The 14,705-nt window shown below is 44.3% G+C and overlaps 2 protein-coding genes across 7 annotated transcripts; one reads left to right on the top strand and one right to left on the bottom strand.

Moving 5' to 3' along the window:
* Positions 1–142: 142 nt before the first annotated feature.
* On the top strand, positions 143–4,776 carry fkbp1aa (FKBP prolyl isomerase 1Aa). Its single transcript, XM_086123507.1, has 5 exons — positions 143–251; positions 346–393; positions 1,667–1,779; positions 1,848–2,024; positions 4,052–4,776. Exons 1-4 carry the CDS (start codon positions 215–217, stop codon positions 1,974–1,976), a joined length of 327 nt encoding a protein of 108 aa, XP_085979633.1. The 5' UTR covers positions 143–214; the 3' UTR covers positions 1,977–2,024; positions 4,052–4,776.
* snpha (syntaphilin a) lies at positions 4,679–13,185 on the bottom strand. 6 transcript variants are annotated; one of them, XM_086123480.1, is made up of 6 exons: positions 11,504–13,185; positions 11,296–11,427; positions 10,114–10,263; positions 8,466–9,507; positions 6,839–6,874; positions 4,679–5,962 (listed from the first exon to the last, which is right to left on the bottom strand). In XM_086123480.1, exons 1-5 carry the CDS (start codon positions 11,551–11,553, stop codon positions 6,842–6,844), a joined length of 1,407 nt encoding a protein of 468 aa, XP_085979606.1. In that variant the 5' UTR covers positions 11,554–13,185; the 3' UTR covers positions 4,679–5,962; positions 6,839–6,841. The 6 variants fall into 6 exon arrangements, with proteins under 6 accessions (XP_085979606.1, XP_085979621.1, XP_085979582.1 ...); XM_086123495.1 differs by having other exon boundaries at positions 4,679–6,874; positions 8,466–9,052; positions 9,221–9,507; XM_086123456.1 differs by having other exon boundaries at positions 4,679–6,874; positions 11,504–11,603; positions 12,672–13,185.
* Between the last annotated feature and the right edge of the window lie 1,520 nt (positions 13,186–14,705).

The following is a 14,705-nucleotide window of genomic DNA, read 5'->3' as shown; positions in this document are numbered from 1 at the left end:
GGGAATGTTGTCATGGAAAGTGTGGAAAATCAAATCGGGACTTTTTGGTGTGTGTAAAAAATAGTTCCCAATGTTGTGCTGAACCTTCAGAAAATTGAGATGTTTGACTCATCAAATAAAATGCGTCTGAGTGTGCGCGCGCGTTTGTGTTTGCATCCCCCTACTTCCGCTCTCCGCACAGTGGTGGGCACAGAACGGCCGACCACTCGCGAACATGGGAGTACAGATTGAAACCATCAAGCAGGGCGATGGTGGGTTGTGCTCGCCTTCTTGTTTTTTTTCCGAATTGGTTTGTTATTGTTGTCGTCGTCCATTCCAACGGTGCTGTCCCGTGTGTGTCTGCAGGGCAAACGTTTCCCAAGAAGGGGCAGCGCGTCGTGGTGCACTATATCGGTGAGTGAGGAGCCGGGCTACAACAGCGTCAAACTTCACTGTTTCACCTTTAAAATAATCATAATAATTCCACCATTGTTTGCTTTCGACGTTGCGGCTAAATGTCCTTTTGTCACGAACTGGGCTGGTTTGTTTCCACTTGGTTTTGGGGTGGAAAATGTTCCTATTTTCCTTTGGCTAGTGGTGAAGCGCGAAGTCAATTTGGCTTTTTAGCTTTGTCCCAAGATGTTGCTAAAGGAAATCATTAGTCTTTAATTTGTATATTTAACGAATAGCACCTTTAATCCAGGCTGGTAGTTGTTGTTTTTTACGGTTTGGATGAGTTGGCGGCAGCCCAGTGTTTTTTTTAATGTGCCACCCTGGCCCCGTCAAGCTAGGCGGCTAACTTTAGCTAATCGGCTAACTGGCTGCAATCCTTCCTCTGTTCAGCCAAACTTGTTTTCGTATCTCTGATGCTGATGGCCAGGGAGTCTGTTAGAACTGTGAAACAACGTCAATGTATAATCAGCGAGAACAAGCTATTGTTAAGGGTGGAACGTCATGACAATAATCACGGGTCTGATGTGTTAAAAAATAATTTAAAAAAAGGATCTTTTGAAATGAAAATTCAAAAGTGTCCGGTTGTAAGGATTTCTCAAACGTTTCGATTTGCCGAGGCAAACCGTCAATATATATCAAAACGCACATTTACAAAAGCATGCATCAACCCCCTAAAAATGTTCACTTATACATGCAAAGTACAACAACACTTAAATATTCACTAAAGATATCTTAAACCAAACACATCAGGCGTACGTTTCACTACAAGTTGTATTTTGATGCTTGTAAGTCAAAAAAGAAAAACTGGCAAACAAACAAATTGAAGTAAAGCAGCATGGGTATTTCATGGCCAGATTTGGAATCAGTGCAAATAGTAAAAATATGGAGACCAGTGTTATCTGTTTCAATGGTCTTTCCCAACATACACAAAAGATTTTTGGTCAAAAATGTTGGGTACCACCTAACCCCATTTCAGGCCCTATTATCTGGACAAAACCACTCTTCGCACACCTCCGACCACAGGATCATTTTATCTGGCAGTAGGACATAAGATAGTCAGATGTGAGTTGTCATTGGTCAGAAAAGAAAAAAAAATAGCTGGTCTTGTCTTGATGCGTGTACTGGCCCTTTGGACCTTAGTTGGCACGTTAAAGTCAAGTGAAAAATTGTGGCAAACTGGTGTTGATGCAGCCTCACATGCAAGATGAGTGTGACACACCCTCCCTGCGGTCAGGTACACTGGAAGATGGGAAAGTGTTTGACGACTCGAGGGGCCGAGGGAAGCCGTTCAAGTTCAAGATCGGAAACCAGGAGGTCATCCGTGGCTGGGAAGAAGGGGTCGCTCAGGTGAGGAGCGCAGCCTTTCTCCAACCGCAATGGTGAACCCGCACGTAACCTCCTCCTGGCCTCCGCAGATGAGCGTAGGTCAGCGGGCCAAGCTGATCTGCTCGCCGGACTACGCGTATGGCAGCAAGGGCCACCCGGGTATCATCCCCCCCAACGCCACGCTCACCTTTGACGTGGAGCTGCTGCGGCTGGAGTAGGGCTCAAACGCCCTCGCCGCTTTGCTTCGTTCCACTCAAATTGCCAGGGTGAGACTTCGGCACCTCTTGATTCCCAACTCGTCACACCGCCAAAATTCGGACTTGCATCCAATTGCCTCATAAAAGTACAGTGTCTAGACCTTGCCAAAAGCCCAAAACATCAGGCAAAGCACTCTACTAATAGCCGATAAAACAATACTTTGTGTTATTATTCATTTGGAATACTATTAATCGCAAAAGACAGTGGATGCATGTGAAGTTAGGTGATGTCAAACGTACGGCCCGTGGGCCAGAACCCGCATGTCCGTTGTTCCAGTCCGGCCTGTCTGGATTTAAAACATATTTGCTGCAATTTTGCAGTTGCTGCGTTTGCAATCATTCACTCATTCCTGACTCCATAATCACGACAGAAGGATTTTCAGGGACCATTTTCGAGAACTATCTTGGTCCTCAAGTAAAAGTATTCAATCCAGTCACACTCCGCATTTTACACGGATTCTCGCTACTATTAGCAGAGGTGGGCACCTGCCACCTTCATTCCCCCGAGTCTGTCAGTGAACTGCCGCCAGTACTTCAGGCCAGCCCAGTCCGTCCGTGTTATCGGCAACAGCCAATCGGTGTCAAATAAGGACTTGCGGTCACACGGAGGTGCTGTGCCACACACCTGCCCTGCAGCCAAATACAGAAAAAAAACAATCTTGTATACCATTTAGTCCAGGGGTGGGCAAACCTTTTGGCTTTTGTGTGGCCAATGTGGCCAAAAAAACAATGTGGCTTTTTGGCCACATTGATTTTTAAAATTTGACAGGTGGGCCGTAGTTTGCCCACCCCTGATTTAGTCCCACAGACCTTAAGGAGGTGTCCAGTGGCGGTTCTGGGGGAGGGGGGGGGGGCAATGGGGGCCAGTGCCCCTGTAGCACCGATTCTGGCCCCCCCTGTGGCCCCCCCTCCGAGCGCAGATTACGCAGTCGTGCCGAGTCGCCGACGCGAAAGGTGGAACCAAAGTGCGTGATTTAACATTCTAGTCGGACCCTTTAGTGCGCTGCGCCATTTAAAAATGAGCGGGAAAATGAGAAGCAGTTCGCAGAGAAGGAAATTACCACAACAGGAGTGCTATTTGCGCGTGTGCGCGCGTGTTTGTGTGTGTGTGTAACTTTTTTAGTCTCCCTTTTTATTTAAATTTTTATTTAACAGGATCAATATATAAGACATTGCCTTTTAAAATTTGGATAATTATATGCATGTAAAACATCTAGCTTCAGTGTATTTGCAATTTTTGTCCCCGGCAGGCTGGTACCATATCATCCCCTGGCTTGAATATTCTCAACAGACGTATTGTTACGCTTGCAGACATCACTGTAATGTTATGACTACAATTTCAAAGTCTGAAGAAATAAAAAGTCAAATAAGATTTCGAATTTGTCTTTTTAGCCCTGGGTTGAATGTGCCCCCCCATCAAAACCCCTGGCCCCAGCCCGGCCCCCTCAGTGAAATTGATCCAGAACCGCCCCTGGAGGTGTCCCACATTGTTTTTATTTTACCAATCACCACGCTGTGTGTATCTGTTGTTTTTCTTTATTTGGCCGTGTGTCAGCTTGTGCGGCGCCTTCTGTGATGTGGGAAAATGTTCTCCACGCCGAGGGGGGACAGACTGGGCCCACGTGGGTCAGCCTGAAATACTGACGGAATCTTTTGAGAATTAATTCTTATCAATGAAATATCTGGGTATCGTGCTCGCTTGCTGGCTCAAGTGGAGCGCTGTGAACACTTTCCGGATGCACTGTAAAGCAACGCCAAACCGTGTGTTGAGGTTTATATTAAATACAAAGAACGAGAAAAAGATGTTTTTATCGTTCTTTGTATTTCTCCTCGTGTGCGTGCGCACGCACGCATCTGCAACAAAAGTCCATGTGTTAAACATGGACAGTATTGATCATGTTTTTTAAATTATGTAATTTTGAGGCACAAATCTTGGCGTCGACAAAGCCGATTATTTCCAAAGTATTATTTTATTTTTTACCATTTGTGCTTTGTTTTGAACACACTTTAATGTGCTGTTTTTGTGTTGAATGCAGGTCAAATCCTATCATGGGAACATGGAGGAAAATCCAGACGACTCCTGCATAGGACCTACAATGTCTGTACCTTCACTTGTCCACTCTCCTTTTCATATGCGTACCACTTCATTTTAGTTTGGACTTTCTACTCAGTCCTAGCTCATCACATCCTATCTATTTAGACATGCTGCGATGTATTTGCATGTATTTTTACTTTTTCTTTTTTTTAAATTTTCACCATTGACATTTTTTGTACTGAATCTGTCTCATTTCTTCTGGCTCTGCGGCCTTTCTATCATAGTCTTAATGTGTTTTTTTCAAAAGGAATTGTTTTGACGTGGAGTTGTTTGTTCAAATGGCCATGGTGCTTAGTTATCGGGCAACATCACACAAAGACATCTCATCACTTGGAATTGTTGAATCAAGCACACGGACGGAGCAGACTCCAGCTATCTACAATTGTTGTCAGCAACACTTATTTATGAGCGCCCGGTGATTTCAGTGCTCAGACACTCACAGGTGGATGCTTTTTTTGCCTTGATTTTTTTTTTGCTGCAAACAAAAAAAATGTGGGAAAAATCTACTGTCCCAAAAAAGGTTTGTGGCAAAAGGTTTGTTGCATGAAACTTTCCCCCAAGAGGCACCTTGCAGTTTGTGATTGCGTTTATTTCAAGGAGTTTTGTGTTACAAGCTGTGGATGTTACGTTATGTTCTTACTCTTCACAATAAAAGAGTACAGTCAGTGCAAGCGTCTCAATGCTTTAGGACAGATCATATTTCAGGAGCAGTCGTACATTTGCAGGTTAGTATATACAGCACATTTATATTCTTTGAACCAATAAAGATTGTTTTTGTGCAACGTGCAGATCCAACCATTGTTGAATTGAGCAAGAAAACTACCCCTGAAAACCAAAATCAATGTACTTTTCTATTGCGTAAGGCTGAAATTAGTTACTGTACCTCACTTTTATTAAGCGCTGAGGATTTTCTAAATGAGCACAAAAATAAGCTATGGGGAAACGTTCCTCAGATGTGACATTGAATGTCGAACTTTATCCTCGGTTGCAGCCGACTATTAACAAACTCGCTGCTTCATTCCATACATAATAAACACAGTTGAAAAATAGACCCAAAATGTTATCTTAAAAATACTGTCAAAACCATTTGCATTCATGAAGTCATGGATCACATGGTCTTTAAATAACCTTCAGTCCACACACACACACACGGTCAAGTATTTCTGAGCAAAAGAGGAAAAAGTTAGGTGCTTTTACACTGTTGCAAACTATTAAGTGGTACCTGGAAAGCTTTTTACATTTTTGCAAGTTAGTCTCCCTCTGGAAATGCTATTGGAAAGAAAATACTGTACATGACAAATGATCATTTGCCTTCTCCTACTATTTAGTTCATTGGAAATTATGTCTGAGTAGAAAATGTCTCCACAAAACCGACAATGAAAAGCAAATCGCAGGGTTTCATGCACAAATGAAATGGTATACAGAAGAAAGAGGAGAGTGGAGCCCCCACAAGTCGCGCACTTTGGCATTCTATCAAAATATTCTGGAAAATAATTCTCAACTTCAAACACGGACATTGTGACATAACACAAAAAACATCAGCTCAGTGAATACAGTACTGACCCCCCCTTCCCCAACTACATGAATGTAGTAGAACAGAAAAGTGAAATAAAAATTGTCCCTAAATGTTTGAAAAAAAAAACTGTTCTAAAAGTTGCAAATATAGTGTCCTGCAGGACACCAATAATCTGCTTGAACAGCGTTTTGCTTGGACCCTGGTATGTGTGGCCACTGACAAACCTCTGAAAACCCCACACCTTGGAGACAATTTTGATATCTCGGATTTTTCTGTCATTTTCACATGGATGCAGCAGACCTCTCTGGATACCTTGCCACAAGTTAGTTGTACTATCTGCATATTTTAAGAAAAAATAGGCAATTGATCTGAAGGTAAATTCTAAAAGAAGCTGTCTTAAATAAAGAACATTGAATTTTTACAGTCACTGTAAATCAAAATCATTACTTTCACAACATTGTTAGCAAACAACATGGCCGAGAAGTCATTGTGAATCGTAGCATCCACAGTCATGGCTTCGTGGGGAAAAATGTTCACAGATACCAATTTTGCACACAAACTCGTAAAACAAGCAGGAACAAACAGTCAAATAAGGTAAAAGGAAACATTTACAATCGTGAAGGATTAAGAGACTTTAGTTATTGTGCTTTTTAGATAGGATTTGAATGGATGGGCCATCAATTGCAGAATGCAAAATGGTGTCGGCCATTCTGTGACAATTAATCATGGACTGTCTGTTAGGTAGGACTGCAAATCGGTCCATGAGATAAAAGTTCTTAGGAGATGATAACTGGATGTGTTTTGTTAAATTAGTATGTTTAAAAAAACCTCATTGGGTTACATTTATGAAATGAATGGCTAAAGGTAAAGCAGCATTTCTGCATCCAACAAAAACATTTTGAACTCTGAAAAAAGATGTTCGTTGACTCTTCAAATAAAATATTCATTGTCTATGCGTCTGAATATTTATTTTTCAAAGTCACAGAGAATGACAGCAGATGGATGAACGAGCCACAAGCGGCTCTGGAGCCGCAGGTTGCTGACGCCGAGTCAATCAAGCTCAGCAAAACACTGCTTTTGACTTTGACTTGTTGCTGCTTGATTAGGAGTGTGATGGCCATTATTCTGGATCTGAGGGCATTTTATTTCCTGAATCCCTGTCTGCGGATGGGATGATAAAGAATGAGGCACGCACACGACGAGCATGCTCACCGCTTACGGAGGTGTTGTGTCACACTGGCCACACCGCTGAAACATTTGAAAAACTCTTGTTAGAAATGTTAAAATGTTATTCAACATGCTACCTATGCAGTGAAAAGTTCTTTTCTTCAACTGACTTTAGTTTATATAATTGTATGCTTTTCTTGCCATGTGAAATGAAGTTTTGAAATGTGCTTGATTGTGGAGTTTTTACTTGCTACTTTCGTTCGTATGGCATGTGCAAGAAATCTTTTTTTTCCCCCCCCCCTCGAGCCATAAAGGTGGAGGCTTCATGCACTCACTGCAAATTGTTTGCAGAGGGAAACTCTAAAAAAAATGTGAGGAAAAAGTCAAAGTCATAGCTGTGCCTGCAGAAGATTTGTTGTCCATTTAATAACCCTCGTATTCTCCTCAGGCATTTGTGGACTTTTTAAAAAAAATCTGGCAATCATTTCAGCTGTGCGAAATGGTTGTGAATTTAGGTTTACAATTAACTTCAGGTGTGCCCTGCGATGCGAGTAACCTGACTTATGAGGTTTTCAAGAGACGGGCAAATGTTTATTTTTTGCTTATGACTCACAAGCACAAAAACGGTATGAGCGCTGTAGGTTGGCCGTCAACTCACTTCACAACAAGCAGCATTTTGACAAATGGTGACCAATTCTTAAAAAAAACAAAAACCCTTCACTCTGTTCAGTGCCACTACCAGCTCAAATGCAACATAAAATAGAATGATTCCATGTTGTGTGTGACCAGATAGCCAGCTTAATGCAAACTAATGGTCTCTCTGTGGTGGTGTTATGTTAAAGCAACAAGCATATGAAGCAACACAAGTAGAAAAAGAACATGTCAATTGTCACAGGCGTATATTCTTTATCTTTTGCAAAGAATGATCATATTACTACTGAGGAGTTGTGACGTAGTCACTGATGGTGTAGTGGGACATCTGCCTGACTTGGGCAGCGTGGGATCGGTTCCCACTCGGGGACGGTGTGGATGTGGGTGTCAACAGTTGCTTATCTGTACATGTGCCCTGCGACTGAGTGCTGACCAGTTCAGGGTGTGGTCTGCCTTCTGCTCAGAGTCACCTGGGATAGGCTTCAGCAACCCCCCCCCCCCCCCCCCTTCAGGATAAGCAGTGTTGAAAATGGATGGAGTTGGGACGTCACCTTGTATGTCTGTATAATACTGCCCCGAGGTGGCCATGATATGCACACCAAAAGGCAAAATGTATGACAAAAACTCCTAGACTACTTTATGTTTTTAGAAAGTACAATATTATAGAGTGCTATTTTTCTCTTCAAGAAAAAAAACATTCCAAAATTTCAGTCTTGGAGGAGGAGGCTGCAACGGATTATTGGCATGTTCATTCATTTCAAAGGGAATAAGCTATTTGAGATACAAGTGTTTTGAGATGTGGTTGGGTCTGTCCCCGACAAATAATGGAGGTCCATTGTATACCTTTAAGATGAGAACTATTCTTCTCAGTGTACAAATAAGTAACTCCCAAAAATTCACGTCAGTTTTTTAGAAATATTTTTTAAGCTAAATGTAACGAGAGCAGCCTGTCCATAATGGGTATTCAGTTTGAGGAAGGGTGGCGGGATGAGAAGCCAAGTCAGATGGGTGTTCCACTCACGCTGGCCGATCCGCGTCTCCGACGGAGCGAGTGCAGGGCCACGGCGCAACACCCTCTCAGCAGGGAGCCGATATGATAGACGGGTGCGATGTCCCGAGGCGCCCCGCGACACAGCCATGCCAAGGTCGGAACCACCGGTACAGCCAAAGCCAACAGATCCACCAGGAAGTACGGGCTCCAGTGGCAACTCTGAAGCGAATCGTCATTTCCCGCTTCCTCCTTGCCACCCCCCTCCGTCTCCAGCACGGCGGCTTCCTGCCTAAGGGGGGTCACGGGGTGGGGTTGGCACACACAGGGCATCTCTAGAGGAGACAGAGGAGGTAAAGCCGCTGAAAATACGAGAGGCTCCACGTGGCTTACGTCCCTTGATGCCGCGGAAATGATGCTCAGCTCCTCTGCGCCCCTTTCCTCGCGGGAAACCCAGGTCATGGTCGGGCTACAGGCCTGTGAGCGCACCTCCAGCTTTCTCCCGGCCGGAGCGCTTGGGACCGGGTCGGCGGGCGCAGTCAGGGCAGAGGCAATGGTTTCCTGGGGCTCCTCCTGAGGTAAGTGCAGGAACAAGTGATGATGAGGGAGGTAGCCGCTTCCTGCCAGAGAATGGCAGGAGTGTGAGATGGACACTGCGGCGCCCGCTCGGCACAGCCGGTCACAGCTAGGGAAGAGGGGCGGCGTCCCCTCGGCGCAGTCCTGCTGTGCCGTCGTTTCCAGCAGCAGGTGGCGCGGCGCTCGGCTTGACTCGCCCTGCGGGGCCTCACCACTCAGGTGCCGGCTGCGGGTCAACGTGCTGGCAGGAGAGCAGCCGCAGGATCGAGACCTCCCGCCGAGCCTGGGTTCCTGGGACCTCGTGTATGGCTTGTGGTCGTGGTCTTGCTTCCAAACACCCAGGTTGGACCTCACAGACTCCACCACTTCTTGGAGGTGCTGAATTTCCTTGCGGGCCTCTTTGAGGGCCAACTGGGCCTCCACGCGGTGGCATTCTTCTTCGATCCAGTCTTCCTGCATCCTATACAGCTGAGTCCTCAGCTCATCTATTTCGTAGTCTCTGTGGTGAAACCCAAGAAAATGGAAAATGCTGCCTGTTTTCGAGAGACATTTTCTTTTGTTGGGAAACAACAGGTGCTTTTCCGTGGCAGAATGTAGATGACTAACACTGACCTCAACTGAAATCAATGACAAAACCTCGCTTGGGACCGTACTGCCAGATCACAACTGCCCAGTATTTTTTGTTCTTAATTTTCAGAAAAATATAACCGAAGCTTTGTTTCTGAATTGAATCTGTTTGCCAACCAAAACATTTGTGAACCAAGGTAAAGTCTGTTGTAGCCTCAGAACAAAGTTATGTTTCCCTTGTTTTTATTTGTGTACTTAAATACCCTGTAAAGAGATTTGTCTCTAAATTCACAATACATGTTTGAAGATAATTGCTGAAAACCGAAAACAATATCACCGTTAACTCTGAGCACGGTTAAAGTGAAATGACACCAACTGGAACGCAAACAAATGTCTTGATTCAATGCAAATAATCAGTCTGTCGAGTATATAAAACGGAGAGGATTTACTGTCGAGAGGGTGAAATTCCAAGGATTTGGGAAATTTTAAGTCAAACGAGGCTTTTCAACAATTCAATGGCGTGTTTGATCAGACTGACCTGTGTTGTAATCTCTCCATGTTGTCCCTCAGTCTGGCTCGCAGGTGTCGTATGCTCACCTCTTTCTGCTGCAGGGGTGTGAGGTACTGCTCCGGGGCGGGAGGCCTGATCCCATGGTTGTCACTACATACCGTATGCTTTGCTTGACGCCTGAGGGGAAAACACAGAGGTGGCACGAGGCACTGTCACATTATGTTTTGGGAATATTGTTGGTGTTTGTTTACTTTTTGTCTGTGTAGAGAATAGCCTGACACAGAGTGATTGTTGCCAAATGTATTGTTGTCTTGTGCTTGCCCAGAAAAAAAAAAGGTTTTAAAAAACTAAACAAACAAAAAAACAAAACAAACAAACATCCAGAACTTAAACACAACGCTATGTGCTAAAAAGCTAGGTTGCCTAGTGATTTGATAACAAACACAAGGTTTTCATCCATTCCTCCATCCATCCATCCATTATCTACCGCTTATCTGGGGTTGGGTCCCATTTAATGTCACTTCAAAATAAAGTGAGAAAAGGTAAGAAGTCATAATACCGGTTGATCTACATTCCAACCCTCACCTATGGTCACGAGCTATGGTTCGTGACCGAAAGAACAAGATCCAGGATACAAGCGACCGAAATGAGTTTTCTCCACAGGGTGTACGGGCTCTCCCTTGGAGATAACGTGAGAAGCTCGGTCATCCGGGAGGGGCTCAGAGTTGAGCTGCTTCTCCTGCACGTTGAGAGGAGCCAAATGAGGTGGCTTGGGCATCTGATTAGGATGCTTCCTGGACGCCTCCCTGGTGAGGTGTTCCAGGTGTTCCGGGCATGTCCCACTGGCAGGAGGCCTCGGGGATGACCCAGGCCACGCTGGAGAGACTATATCTCCCAGCTGGCCTGGGACAAGTAGCTGAGCAGAGGAAAGTCTGGTCTTCCCTGCTAAAGACGTTGCCCCCCATGACCGACCCCGGATAAGCGGTAGAAAATGGATGGTAACATACTCCAGATTATGCACTGTACACGAGTTTGTTGCGCAGAGTTATAGTTTTGTTTTGTTTTTTTCACAGAATTGATGGCTTATATTACTGTGATGATAATGTTGGAATTAAAAGGTGGATTAAGTCCCCTCTGACAACCCAAAGGCAAATGCATGGCCTGCCACCATGACTCATCATTTTGTGCAGATGATGAGAGTCATTGTACCTTGGCGTACTAGGATAGATCCGAGGTGTCAGGCTTCCCTCAGTCGCCTTGACCTTCAGCGGGTAGTTGCTGGTGCTGGACATGTCAGTGTGGGCGCATCGTCCGCTGCTGCCACTCGTTCCTGCTGAGCGCCTTGGCAGGAAAAAAACAACAGTGAGTTGATGCGTCCTAACCATTACTTGTCAGAGCAAGTGAGGCGTGACCGTACCTGCGCTGACCTAATGAGGGCTTCCTACTTGGGGTGAGAGTTAAGGACATGCTGCCTCTCGTGAGGGAGGCCCTGAGTCCTTCCAGCTAGCTGCTAGACTCTGAAAACCAGCAAACATTTGAATGGATTTTGCAAAACATGAAGATATGTTTTGAATCTTTGGGGTTCTTCATGCACTGTTTGTCAATTATCATTGTTTTGCTAAGCCTTTCGACGCTTTATTTTGCAAAGACTCACATGCTGCACACTCTAAATTTCATGATATTTTAAAAAAAAATCTTCCAAGAACAAAAAAAACAACACATTTCAGTGAGATAAAAAGTTGTAATCTTATGAGAGGGTCGTCTTTCCAAGGTTAAAGTGCAAACTTTATCGAGGGAAAAAGGTGGTGATGGGAAAATGAAGCTTAAAATTTGCTTAATGAAACAGTTTTATTTTTTGATTCCTCTAGATGGAACTGCCTGTTCAACATTGGGCTGAAACTACACTGACTTGCCATTTCTGATGGCGGCGCGGACACCCACAGCAGCTCCTCTTGTTTTATGTTGAGAGGGAAGAAATTTCATCTGTGCTGTTGACAGTAAAGTTATATCCAATCCAATCCAATCCTTGGCCTCCCCATGTGGAGTTTTCATGTTTTCTTGACTGCATGGACTGGTAAATATCCATCACATAAACTTTATTTCAAGTAATTCAAATGCATTGAAATTATGTATGCAATTGAAATGAATAAATCTTATGACTTGGCACAAAAAAATTCTGTGTGTTTCATGTCATCAATGTATGTTACTTTCTCTCTGATTTTAAATGTCGTTACCTGTTATGTTTTTAAATGTTTTAGGTGTTTCTTTGCTTGTTTAAAAAAACATTAAGTTGCATTGTGTTTGAATTGTGCTATATAAAGCTGCTTTGCCTTGCCTTTCTACTGGTGATAAAAGATACAATAAAAGTGTTTCCATTCATATAACAGAATGAGTCATGGATTTGTCTTCAGGTAATTTCGAGAGTACATTTAGACGACACCATCTGTACTGCTAGTCAAACTTTTTGTGACATTTTTGTTCGGTGGAGTGCCGTTAGAGTTTTCTCATGTCAAATGGACGTGGCCCAAAAGAAGTTGGGAATCGCTGATCCCGAACGCACACACGCACGACTCCATTCGTCTCACCTCGCCTCTTGAGCCTGAGCAGCAGCAGCAGCAACAGCGGCTACCAACAGGTGGTCACGGCGTCGTTAATGGCGAGATACTCATACGTAAGCGTGTTACGTAAGCGTGCGCGTGCTAGTGGATGCGGATGCGAGCAGTGCGCCGAAACCGGCGATTAGGGTGAGCATCCTGGAATAGAATGCGATGAACTCGTGAAACACCAGCAGGGACGTAACACCAAAGCGAGAGAGGCGAAAAGCCTGACTAATAAGTCCCGCAGAGGTGTCCTACAAAGCGGTTTGCGGCAAGTGCCGCGAGCGCGTCTCACCTTGTCAGAAGCCTCGGACCCAAGCGTGCGGCTCACCTGGACAACGACAACACCGAGGTCGCGGCTGGCTCGTTGCTGGCAGCGGGGCGAGAAGACGCAGCAGTCTATGCGGATCCGAGCGCATCCTGCAGCTGTGAAGGGCCCACGTCGAGTGCGCCCACTGCGACGTCGATGCCTCTTAAAGAGACAGCAGGTGGACGAGACGACAGAGGAGAGACATGATGAGCTGGCAGGGAGACATACTTCAGCGCTCTCACATGGACAATCCATACCTACCACAAAAATACACTCCAAATACACTGAAATGCTATCAGATAAAGGAACACTTCATACTGAAAAATGTGTTTCGGTGGTGTGTGAAAGCATTTTTTTCAGGTTTTCAGTGGCAATGAGAGTGTTTCAGTAGGGACCATGAGAAGGTTTTTATTAGTGTCCGAAAGTGTATTTGGAATGAGTGTTAGTGTTTCTCTCATGTGCGAGAGCATCCCTGCAGTGTGGGAACATTATTTTGTGTTGTTCGCACATGCGTGTGTGTGCGTGTGTTTAGTGTTTCAGGAACGTGTGAGAGTGTTTTACTTGTGTAAGTGAGTTTCAGTTTTGTGTGTAAGAGTGCTTCAGTTGTGTCAAAATGTTTCTTTTGCGTGTGTCTTTCAGTAGTATTTATGAATCAAAGTGTATTAGTATTGTATAAGAGAATTTTAGGAATGGGTGTTATAATGTGTGTGTGTGTGTGTGTGTGTGTGTGTGTGTGTGAGAGAGAGAGTGGTTCAGTACAATGAGAGGTTCACCAGTATGTGCATCAGTTTTGTAAAAGCCTTTCAGTTGTGTGTGTTTCTCAGGAAAGAACTCAGGAAAGAGGTATAGGACTCTTCTCTGCAAATTAAACCGGTATAAAAACTCATTCATACCGCAGGCTATCATTTTAATCAATAAACAATTAGAGGGAGGCAGACGGACAAGGGGAAGGACATGAGTGTGAGGGGGTGCATATGACTGTAATGTAGTGTCCAATGTGTGTAGAGTGTATACTGTCTTGTCTTGTATGTAATTGACCTAATTATGTTGTGCTGTGTCTGTGTATGTTTTTTTTCTCAATGTATGTAGCAGCACAGAGGGACTGTCCTCCGAGACAAGTTTCTCCTTTGGGAGACCTAATAAAAAGTCAAATCAAAATCAAATCAGTGTGTGCGTCAGTTTTGTGAAAGCTTTTCAGTTGTGTGTGTTTCAAGTTTTCTTGTGTGAGAAAGCGTTTCAGGATTTTGTGTGAGAGCATTTTAGTGAGTGGGTGTTTTAGGAATATGTGAGAGTATTTCACTTGTGTGACAATTTCATTAGTGTATGTTTTCGTTGTGTGAAAGCCTTTCAGGAATGGGTGTGTCTGTGTGTGCGCGTGTGTGTGAGGAAGTAGTTAAGACTGTGAGCGCAGCTCAGTACAGGTAGTGTGTGTGTGTTTCCGTTGTGTGAGAGCCTGTCAGAGACTATATGTGTCTATCATAGGTTTGTGTGAGTGGGAGAGAACATGTTTCAGTCTTGTGTGATGACAGCATTTCAGATGTGTGAATATTTCAGGATTGTGTGTGTTATATGTGTGTGGGCACCTCAGTAGTGTGCTTGAGCATTAAGGATGTGCACAAGGGAGCATTTTAATGTGTGAGAAGGATTTTGTGCAGTGCAGTGTGAAAATGGTTCACTAGTGTTTTGAGAGAGTTTCAACAAGCGTATCTCTC

The sequence above is a fragment of the Hippocampus guttulatus genome, chromosome 1 (assembly GCF_054856545.1).
Source record: "Hippocampus guttulatus isolate MCC_2025c chromosome 1, RoL_Hgut_1.0, whole genome shotgun sequence".
Classification (NCBI taxonomy): Eukaryota; Metazoa; Chordata; class Actinopteri; order Syngnathiformes; family Syngnathidae; genus Hippocampus; species Hippocampus guttulatus.
This window is presented reverse-complemented; position numbering and strand designations above follow the sequence as displayed.